Source organism: Phodopus roborovskii, unplaced genomic scaffold (genome assembly GCF_943737965.1).
Source record: "Phodopus roborovskii unplaced genomic scaffold, PHOROB, whole genome shotgun sequence".
Classification (NCBI taxonomy): domain Eukaryota; kingdom Metazoa; phylum Chordata; class Mammalia; order Rodentia; family Cricetidae; genus Phodopus; species Phodopus roborovskii.
The window spans coordinates 11,511,145-11,521,890 of NW_026125052.1; the positions used below are offsets into that span (position 1 = coordinate 11,511,145).

At 53.0% G+C, this 10,746-nt stretch overlaps 1 protein-coding gene across 3 annotated transcripts; it reads left to right on the plus strand.

The window, feature by feature from the left end:
• The first annotated feature begins 2,889 nt into the window (after positions 1-2,889).
• Phospho1 (phosphoethanolamine/phosphocholine phosphatase 1) lies at positions 2,890-10,360 on the plus strand. Of its 3 annotated transcripts, XM_051206295.1 has the most exons (4): positions 2,890-3,094; positions 6,835-6,947; positions 7,870-7,991; positions 8,683-10,360. In XM_051206295.1, exons 2-4 carry the CDS (start codon positions 6,903-6,905, stop codon positions 9,557-9,559), a joined length of 1,044 nt encoding a protein of 347 aa, XP_051062252.1. In that variant the 5' UTR covers positions 2,890-3,094; positions 6,835-6,902; the 3' UTR covers positions 9,560-10,360. The 3 variants fall into 3 exon arrangements, with proteins under 3 accessions (XP_051062252.1, XP_051062332.1, XP_051062394.1); XM_051206375.1 differs by lacking the exon at positions 7,870-7,991 and having other exon boundaries at positions 2,896-3,094; XM_051206437.1 differs by lacking the exon at positions 7,870-7,991 and having other exon boundaries at positions 2,896-3,094; positions 8,801-10,360.
• The last annotated feature ends 386 nt before the right edge of the window (positions 10,361-10,746 follow it).

A 10,746-nucleotide genomic window follows, 5' to 3' on the forward strand; every position in this document is an offset into this window, starting at 1 on the left:
ACTCAGGGTTCCGTCTTTTTCCTCTTTGGGTTCAGCATGAGAACAGATCTGCCCCTGACCTTCAACATTTGCCACATAGTGCCCTCGGGGCAAGGCATTTCTTAATGTCCTGGGTTTTTGCGTCTGTAAAACTGGAAATACTAAATGACCAACACCTAGATGGTTCCTGGAAAGATTAACGGTTCTCCTCTCCCAGGTGGACTGTGTGAACTCAACTATCCATTCTTTCCTATCACCTTTGCTCCTACTGCAAGGCCACCTGAAGAGCAGTTTGTGACCTTGGAGCCCTGGCTTCTTGGCTCTACCACTGGAACCTTGGGCAGGTGACTCAGCCTCTCCCAGAGAACCAGTTGGAAAGCTCAACCCTAGCCACCTGAGTCAAAGGTCACCAGAGACTTGAGCGAACTGTCACCTCAGATGACTCTCCACCCCACAAGCTCTCTACCAGGTCAGGTGACCCAAGTCCTAAAGTGAAACTGATACAGAGCAAGAATTTCCATCCTGTGCTGACGTTGCCGATGGTGCCTGGACCATGGCTCTTTCCTCCCATCTTTAGATACAAGGCACATCATATATTGACACTTGAGAGGGAAAGTAAAGAAGGCTGAAAGACAGAGTGTCTTGAAGGTTTTGGTACCAGGGGAATAGATGTTTTCCATGCTTGGGCTGGAGAGGTGGCTCAGCAGCTAAGAGTACTGGTCTTGCAGTGCCCTTATAGGGAAGCTCCAGGGGAATCTGAAGTCCTGGGCCTCCGTGAGTACCTGCTTGCCCATGCACAAACACACGGAGTTTAAAAGTCAGTGGTAGGATGGCTCCCTAGCAAGCACCCCCTGCCCCCAACACTATTACACTTATTTCACAGAGGCCCTTTGCAGGTGGTAAAGGTGAACTCTGGCATCCCCATTACTGGGATAGAAGGCAGAATTAGGCAGTAAAAACTTGAGATCACTAGTGGAGAAAAGTCACCAACCTTATCGGTGAGTTTGGAAGCCAGGCTGAAATTGCACCAGATGATCAGGCCTACAGGGTGTCAGTGTCTAGTCTATATCCTAGGGTCTGGGTCACGGTGCTAAATAAGACAAACAGGAATCAGGCAGTGGTGGCACAAGACTTTAATCCCAGCACTCGGGAGGATCTCTGAGTGCAAGACCAGCCTGGTCTACAGAGTGAGTTCCAAGAAAGCTAGAGATATACAGAAAAATCATGCCTGTCTAGAAAGAAGAAGACAACGACAAATATGGTCTCTGCCCTCAATTAACTTAGAGGGGAAGGGTGGTTGATATCGAGTGAGAAGCAGCTTGAAACCCCAGCACTACCATCTCTAAACAGAATGGCCCTGAGCAAGCTCAGTTACTTTATTTCCTCATAGGCTTGACTGGCAGCATCTTGGATTGGATCATAGGTCCACAAGTTCAAATCTTTCCAGCATCTACCCACTGCTCCCTATAAAGAAGGGAATAAATGGCACATGCCTTTAAATCCCAACACCTGGGTGGTGGAGGCAGAGGCAGAGGCAGATGGGGAGTTGGCCATCCTGGACTATATAGCAAGTTCCAGACTAACCTGGGCCACAAGAAACTGTCTCAAAGGGTGGGGCATTGCAGTGCTGCTGAGAGCTGTTTTGGGGCAGTGTGTAGGGATTGCGTCTGTAAGAGGAAGGATTGCAGGGTGTAGTGACTCAGGTCTTTAATACATCAAAAGTAACCGCAGGATTAAGAGTTCAAGGTCAGGAAAGGTGAGGTCAGCACAAGCCGCAAGAGATCCTGACTCAAAATAAAAAAGCCAAACAGGGAACCTGGCAGGAATACAGTGGTAACTGTTAGTTCTCTGACTTCAGCAAGCATCAGGGATAGAGAAGGTGAAGGGGCTGCTGGTGGCTTGGGGAGCAGGGCATTGGGAAAATCATCAAAGGCTTGAAAGACGGGGTGGTCGATCAGGTGGTCAACTTTTCTGCCTATCCGGTGCCTTTGGAAGCGCGAAATGCTGCTTTTTAGGTACCAGCCCCCTCCCCTGTCCCGCACAGAGTTCACCGAAATTTGTTGGCTGGCTTTGCTGCAGGAAAGGCTAGCTGGCTAGACACAGGTCTAGGTGCATCTACTTCTCATCCATAGATCCTGTTCCGTGGCTGAAGTGAGGTGTTCTTGTGTTTGAACTCTTGACCAAATCGTTCTCCTGGGTCAAGTGATGGGTTTCATAGTATGGACTCAGGAAATCCAGGTTTCACCTCTTACCTCTTGCTCATAATCTGAGGGCTGGGAAGGATGGGAAAGCTCCCCATTGGGGTTTAGGGGATTGGGGCCAGGATCTCACTCTCAGGACTTAGGAGAAAGCGGGTTTTATCTGCACCGCTATGTACCGAATTGGCTCTCCAACTCCGTGTTTATGCAGTGCTGGAAAGGAGAATGTGTCCGCCCCGCCGGCAGGCACGAGTATCCGGTAATCTGGGGACAGGGTTCCGAGGACTCGGCGGGACGCCGTGGCTCCTCCCGGAAGAGCAGAGGACACCGAGCTCGGCGCACGTGGACGGCCGAGCTGCTGCTCTGCTGTTCCGGTCACCAAGTTGTCCGGCGGAGCTCCGCGACAAGGCGGACTGGCGGGCGGAGGAGGGGCTGCATGCAGATTCCCCACGCCGAGCCCGGCAGGAGGCGGGGAATGTGACAGCGACTCACGCACGTGCCACGCGCACGCAGAGGGTGTCCCGCGCCCACGCTCCTCGGACGGGACGCGCCACGCTCCACCCGTCCAGCCCGCCCAGTCCCTCCGCCGCTCGCAGTGCCTCGGGGACAACCGGGAGGCGTGGCCCGCGGGGAGCCCGCCCCTTTGATGTGCGCCGGCACCGCGGTGATTGGCTGGACGCTTATGACGTGCGGGGACTGCGGTGGGCCGGGGTGCTGCGGCTGCCGCAGCGCCCGCCGCGGCTAGGGCTCTGGCTCCCCGGCATTTAAAGGGGACGCGGCGGCGGCCCCGGGGATGGGGGGCAGGTGGAAGGGACGGAACAGAAGCACACCATCCACGGTCTATTGGGACTGGAGGGACGCGTGAGTCGGAGCTCAGAAATCCGGGGGTGGATAAGACCGCGTCCCCCCCAATTCCCGTAAGCACCCCTTGCTCCCTCCTGCCCCCAAAGCCCTTACTTAACTAGCCCCCTTCCCACTACTTTCACTCCAAACTCAACCGGGACAGACAGCGCGGCCGCCGCTGCCCCGCATGAGTCTTGGGCTTCGGGAGGACCGCGATCTCAATGTTGGGGTGGGGGCCGTGTGGAGTTGGAGGGTGTTTCATGCTCTTGGTGATGGGGTAACCCCTGGGGCAGCGAACTGAGCCCTCCTTCCCCAGGTCCATGGTGCCAGTGTCCCCTCATCTCCGGGGACTACCATAGCTCCCCGCCACCCACAAGTCCTCCCTTCTCCCCGGAGCTGCGCACCCCCCGCCCGCATTAGAGCGAAGTGCCCGCCAGCTGGGGGTGTGCCAGAGTGCCTGCTTTCCAGTCACCTCTAAAAATATCTCTCTTGCTACCCCACCGGCAGCTGCCATCTCCCTGCCCCTACCCAGTGAAGATCAACCTCTGCTTGTCTACCCAGGCAGGGGATCCCAGAGGCGACGCCTAGTTCCAGATTCCTCACTGGCACCAGGGCATAGATCATTACTCCCTAGCTAGCTAGGACAGGAAACATCGCAGTCTCTGGAGCAGATGGGGAGGGAGGTTCAGATAGTTTCTCCACAAGGCCCTGAGTTCTAATCCTGTTTGTGAGGCTGTGTGATGCACAAGATGTTAGCCAGACCTCTCTGAGCCTTTTTTTTTTCTTCCTATTAAGGGTTAATAAACAACAAGAAGTTGGGAGTGTTAGGGGCAAGAATCCCAGCTTAATTGTCGGATCTGATTTTGAGCAATGGATGTACTTACTCTTGGAGCAGAAAGGGCTTCTTATTGTATTTCTGAAGTTCTCACTCCCATTCTCAGCCAACATGTTTCTTGTGGAAAACTCCCCAAACTTTCCTATGGGCTCTACTCTCTCCCCCCACTAGGAGAATTTCAAGCTTAGAGCTTATGCCAATACAGACCACACACACACACACACACACACACACACACACAATCAATCACTTATCCTATATTCCCACAGATTTAACTTGAGTGTTTGTGTCAACCGAGGGAGGGAGCAGGCTGCCAGCCTGTGATCAGAGCCACAAAGGTTGATCTTACATGGGACTAGAAAAGACCTACCTTCCACTCCAGAAAATCTGCCTCCTCTCCCTGCTCTAACACGCTGAAGAAACTCAGATCCTGTCCCCTTTCCACAGGGGACTCTGGTGGCCACACAGGATTTTTTTGTTGTTGTTTTTTTTTGTTTGTTTGTTTGTTTGTTTTTGAGACAGTGTTTCTCTGTATAGTACTCACTGTAGACCAGGCTGGCCTCCAACTCAGAGATCCCCCTGCCTCTGCCTCTGCCTCCACCTCTTCAGTGCTGTGGTTAAAGGTGTGTATCACCACTGCCTGGCATGACACAGGATTTTATTATCATACAAATCTGTCAGAAGCGAGTGAGTTTTTTGTGTGGTTGTTTTGAAGTAGGAACTTTTTTGTGTAGATCTTTTAGGCTGGTCTTGAACTCAGATTCTCCTGCATCACCAGACCAGGAAACTGCCATTGGCCTTTTCAAATGTTATGAAGCCAAAGAATAACTAGGGATATGTGCATCCCCAGCTGTGGGGCTGGGATGGGATGTCACAATGAGGCTGCCTTAGTTTCTGGGAAGAAACCCAGGATGCCTGACTTTCTGTTCTGCCTATTTAAAAAAAAAAAAAAAAAAAAAAAAAAAAAAAAAGGCAGTGCTGCCAGCACTTGGAAGGCAGGCAGACAGATCTGAGTTCAAGGCCAGCCTGGTCTACATATAGAGTTGCAGGCCAGCCACGGTTAAGTAGTGAGACCCTGTCTCAAAAAACAAACAAACAAACAAAAAAACCAAACCAAACAAACCAAAAAAGATTTCCATAAATGCTCACTAGTATTAGGTAAAAACATAATTGTGTCTACTACTGGAGACATAAGGGTTTTGAGCATAAGCTTAGTATAATATTTTTTAAAATAAAGACAGGCAAATAGTTGACCCCTTTTCCCCACTAAGAGATGAAAATTTATCTTAGCAGGGCAGGGTATTTGTTACATGCCTGGAATCCCTATGCCCAGGGGGCTGACTGAGTTCAAGTCCATGTTGGGCCACCCTGTCTAGAAGTTAAAAACATAAAACAAAACCATTGAATTAAGGGCATGCTATATAACAAAGCCCAGTGATCAATCCTGAGAGAGCGGGAGGGAGGATAAGGGAGAAACAGAATGAGAGAAAAGAAAGTTGGTCTACGTGGCTGCTGGTGACCCGTTTGTATCCTTCTCTCCCTGACTGAAGCCATCCCTCTCTTGGAGATTGCTTTTTACAATGGGTGTGGCACCCGATCTTTCTCTAACTCTTGTCCAGGGAGAAAGGTTGAATCAGCCAGGACAGTTCCCCTAATACCCCTTGCATGCCATCCCCTTGTTCCTCATCCCCATCCCCTTCTCTCCCACTATCTCAACAATATTGAGTTTCCCCAGGATGCTGCCACTTTTTGCTAGTGAGCTTTAATTTCCTTCCAATTACTAGCCGTAAGTTGGGGGAGGGGGAGTTGCAGCACTAAATGTTACTTCCCATCTCTGCTGAAAAAGCTTTATCGTAAGGAGGTGAGGGTAGCCAGTGATGCATCTCTACAAAGACTGTCCCAGTGTCCCCTCCTGATCCTACCCTAGTTTATTTGGGAGGCAGTTGCCTCTCTGCTGCCCTGGGATAGTCAGGAAGCAAGCAAGCATCACCTTGACAAAAGTCAGAATTTACCATGCCACCCATTTTCACCACTAGAGGGCAGCAGCCAGCCAGATCTTCTGCTATCGCTTCTCTATAGTACCTTTCCAATTCCAAGCTGTATCTTTCTAAATTTAAGGGCTTGACCTCTGGTGTCTCAAGCTGGGGGTGGAGAAGTAGGGGAGTAGGGAGACACCAGAAGCTGTAGACGGTATTCTGTGTAGCTGCACTGATGAAGGCCCCAATCAAAAGGTCAGAACCGATCACCTAAACTCTAGTAGAGATTTCAGCCTGCCCTGTCCGTGAGACCCCTGAACAAGGTAATGCTGGAGGTAAGTCTCATATCTGATGCAGAGCCCAGGGATCTCAGCCTCTAGACAGTTGTGAAGCATTCATGAACCAAGTGCTGCACTGCTTGAACAGTACAGCCTCTAGGAAGTGAGTTAAGCCCTCTGTTCTCTGCCTTCTTGGGTCTGATGAACCATGAATGAGATTGGGAATAAAGGTGACTGGTAAACTATGACATGACCTTCTCATGTGCAAGCAAAGGTCATACTGGAGAGAGGCCCTGGACCAGCCTCCGAGATCTGGTTTGGAAGTCTCACCACTTTGAGTGAGTGGCTTTTGAGCAAGTCCCTTATCCTGTCTGGTGACCTGTCTGCAGGAGTGCCCTTGGTAAGCCTGGGACCTGGCCAGGGATGTTGATAGCCAGGAGCCCAAGTGTACCTTTAAGGCCTTGCTCTTTGCTGAGAACCCAGGAGTGGTTCGGGTACCTGATGGAATGGGTGGGGAAGAGGAAGCCGGTGGGTAGGCACTTTATTTTGGGGCCAGGGTCTCTCTACATATCCCTGGCTGCTGGAACCCACTGTGTAGACCAGGCTGGCCTCAAAGTCAAGAGATCCATTTGCTTCTGCCTCCCTCCCAAGTGTTGAGATTAAATGTGTGCACCAATATATCCCAAGTGAACAGGTGTGGACTTTTGTGGGTTTTTGTTTTTTAGGGGCTGTGGATGACAGCTTGAGACCAGCAACGTTTCCGGAAGTGGGTGCTCAGGATTACATACCCACGATGAGTGGGTGTTTTCCAGCTGTTGGCCTACGGTGCCTATCTAGGGTAAGCAGGGGCCCTTCAGGATGAGGCCTCAAGCCCCAACGTTTCCACACTGAGATGAGTGGAGCTCTCTCCAGTCCCTTTCAGATTTGTGCTTTCCACTGGTGCTCCATGAATCCCTGGAAATTTTTCTTGTGTGGGTCCTGGTGCCTTGCGTCCTCAAAAAACAGAGATTCCATGCCACTGAAACTCCCACAGGTTGATGCTAAACCCCAGGTGACTACAGGGGGGGATAAAGTGGAAGAGACAGATCTCTTAGAGAGCCATGTCCCAATCCCAACTCTGAAATGGCTTCAGCTGTCCTTGTTTTACAAAGTCATCCAAACCCAAGAAGTAGTAGTGGGTGAGGGCTTGGGATGTAGGTCAGTTGGTAGAATGCTGTTATCTCAGCACTGGGGTGATAAAAAAAAAAACAGAAGGATGGGGAGTTCAAGTTCATCCTCAGCTGCATAGCAAGTTTAAGGTCAGGCTGAGCTACATAGGAACCTTTCTTTTAAAAAGAAAAAAAGTGGTTGTGATTGTGAGAGGGCAAACCGGGTTCCATGTGGGTAAGTTGGGATAGGAAGCGAATGCAGAGAGGCAAAGAGACAAGGGTCACTTACAGGATTGGTCAGTCTGCCTCTTTCATACAGCTGCTGGCAAACAAAGGTGGCAGAGAGGAATAGATGGAGGCTCCTGCTGTGTCCATGTGCTTGCCTTTCTTTGTGCCCCAACACTCCCACTGTATCCCCATCCTCTTCACGATGTTCACCCTTTGCCCAAAGTCCGGCTACCTAGTGCTCCTACTGTATTCCAGTAATCTACTCTACCCTCCTAAACACCCCTCCCCTCCCCCGTGCCCTGCTCCAGCTAGCTGCCTGCCCCTTCCTCCCCCTGCCTCCTTAGCCACTGCTGCTCTCTTTCCTCTCCCCTACCTGTCTCTCAGGTATGCTGTGGCCTGGCGATGGGGGCTCCCATCTCCCTAAGCCCCATTGCTTCTCCTGCTGCCTGCTTGCTTCGGACTCTGGCAGAAACCCTATCCGCTGACACGTTCTTCCCAGGGAATTGGCAAGTGATTAGCAATGAGCAGCAGCACAGGGCCCTACAACTCCCTGGCCCCTAGCCCCCTGCCCAGTGTCATCTGGCTGGAAGCAGCTCCCAAAGAGCCTCCCTAGGTCTTGTGTGGTCTGCATTCCTACCTGGTAATTTGGAGGGCTAAAACCTAGTTCTCTGGCCAGGACCTAGGAGGATCCAGAACCTGGCTTTCTAAGCCTGGCGTTTGTAGCTGACATCCAGGCCCCGGAAAGACCTGACACTCATTGCCTACCTGCCTTGGTGATGCCAATGGCTTTTCCTGGAGCCTAGCTACTCCGTTAGTCTTTGATCCCATAAAGATCGAAGGGAAAATGAGGCTGCCCCCCTAGGCGCATGCGTCTCCTTTCACTCTGCTGGGTTAAAGCAGCTGGTGTGGGTTTGCCCACTATTGCCTGCACCCACCACACAGGCCACCAGAAGTCTCCAACCCAGTTAAGAACCCTCAAGGAGTGATCCCTGACAAGTCACTTGTCCCCTCTCCAAAGCTGACCGTTGCTAAGCCCCAGGGACCCCATGAGCACAGCAGAAACGGAAGCCAAGGAAGCCTTTGGCTTCAAGAATAGTATGCCACCCTTGTGTCAACCCCGCATGATTAACTGGGAGACGGGGTGTGGGCCACGTGTTGACTCCATCTCCAGCTTAACCAGCCTTGGGTCCTCCTCAGGTCTTGGATGTGCCAGCGATCCTGGCTGTGGCCCGCTAACCAGGCTCTCCCTGGCCGGCTCCCGCCGCGCCGCCTCTCGCTTGCCCCCTCCTCCTGCTCCTCTTCCCCCTGCTCCCAGGACGGCAGGATGGCTGCGCCAGGCGCACCTCGCTTCCTCTTGACCTTCGACTTCGATGAGACCATCGTGGACGAAAACAGCGACGACTCGATCGTGCGTGCTGCGCCAGGCCAGCAACTACCTGAGAGTCTGCGTGCCACCTACCGCGAGGGCTACTACAATGAGTACATGCAACGCGTCTTCAAGTACCTGGGTGAGCAGGGTGTACGGCCGCGAGACCTGCGCGCTGTCTATGAGACCATCCCCCTGTCGCCGGGCATGGGTGATTTGCTGCAGTTCGTAGCCAAACAGGGCTCCTGTTTCGAGGTTATTCTGATTTCGGATGCCAACACCTTCGGAGTGGAGAGTGCCCTGCGTGCTGCTGGCCACCACAGCTTATTCCGCCGCATCCTCAGCAACCCATCCGGGCCCGACGCTCGGGGACTGCTGACGCTGCGGCCTTTCCACACGCACAGCTGCTCGCGCTGCCCCGCCAACATGTGCAAGCACAAGGTGCTCAGTGAATACCTGCGTGAGCGGGCCCGCGATGGCGTGCACTTCGAGCGCCTATTCTACGTGGGTGACGGTGCAAATGACTTCTGCCCCATGGGGTTGCTGGCGAGCGGGGACGTGGCCTTCCCAAGGCGCGGCTACCCCATGCACCGCCTCATCCAGGAGGCACAGAAGGCCGAACCCAGCTCCTTCCGCGCCCACGTGGTGCCCTGGGAAACAGCCGCAGAAGTGCGCCAACATCTGCAACAGGTGCTGAAAATGTGTTGAAGACCATCGCTTGCAAAGGGAACTCCGGGAGAACCGGCTGAGAAGGGGGCAGGACTGAGAATTGGTTAAGACCACCTGGTCTTACTCCTTCTTCCCCTTAGCTTTGCTACGCCCCTCTGGGCATTTCTGGAATTTTGTCCGCTTGTGGACTGGGAGCGGAGGTTAAGAGCCGTCCCTATCTATGCAGTTATCGCAGCTCGGCTGCCTCCCCTCCAGGGAGTGGTGAGCACTCCTTGGAAGGCAGGCAGTGTCCCTCGAATTTAGTGGAAGGGACTCCTGGCAGTTGGGAGAAGGAACATCACCCGCTACTTTAGCTGCTGCTTCGGCTGCGTACCTCCCCTCCCCAGTCTTCTCTCAGACGGACTCAGGATCCCCCAATCCGCATGCCAGCACCGGCTTCCTCTCACAGGCCTGTGATGCTCTCGGAATTCAGCTCCTAGGCATCTTTGATCTTGCTTCAGCCACCAAAATCCTACACTAGTGCTACGCTGGCTGCGCCCTGCTTCCTTCCCCCGCCCACGCCAGATACCGGCAAAGGAAGAAAAAGCCAGAGCGAACCGCCACCTCCTGCTGGTGGAACGAGGTAGAACCAACCAATGACCTCGGAGAGTGTGACATCCTCTCACTCTAACTAACCTCATCTACTGCATCTAGAGACCAGGGACTTCACCAAAGTCGTCCTCCGCATCCCCCTTCGCCCTTATGGAACAGAAAGCCATGTTTTTAAGCAGAGCCAGGGAAACCCAGGCCCCTCCCCCCCTCTGGTTTTTCAGAGCTATAAAGGAGGTGAAGGGGGACAAAGTGACTCATCTCTTGCGCCGCTGCCGCCGCCGGAGGGGTGAGAGAGGTGCCCTTTGCTCTCAGCCGCATTTAAGTGGGGGGAGGCTTGAGGAGCCCACACGAAGACAAGCATCAAGCTAAGGGGGAAAGATGTCAGGAATGGCTGCCTGTGACAGCTGGGGTCTAGTGGGAATAGTAAAGAGGACTGAAATGGAGCGGTCCTTCTGGGCCATCTGCAGAGCTCTATTGATGTGCTCTAGACCTTGTTCCCTTCCCATCATCCCCCCCCCACCCCCGGCTCTCTAGGCCTGCGGGGCAAATATCAGGTCATCCGTTTTATTCAAAGCTGTCTGGGCAAGGTGCCTGAACGCCTTGGCTTTTAGTTTTTTGGTGTTCTCCCCCCCCCC

Excerpts from the sequence above, each read along its gene's own strand:
- Phospho1 (XM_051206295.1), top strand. The coding sequence starts at position 6,903 with ATGAGTGGGTGTTTTCCAGCTGTTGGCCTACGGTGCCTATCTAGG. Across the intron at positions 6,948-7,869 it reads GCCTACGGTGCCTATCTAGG|GTATGCTGTGGCCTGGCGAT; the intron begins GTAAGCAGGGGC and ends CCTGTCTCTCAG. Across the intron at positions 7,992-8,682 it reads ACGTTCTTCCCAGGGAATTG|GTCTTGGATGTGCCAGCGAT; the intron begins GCAAGTGATTAG and ends GGTCCTCCTCAG.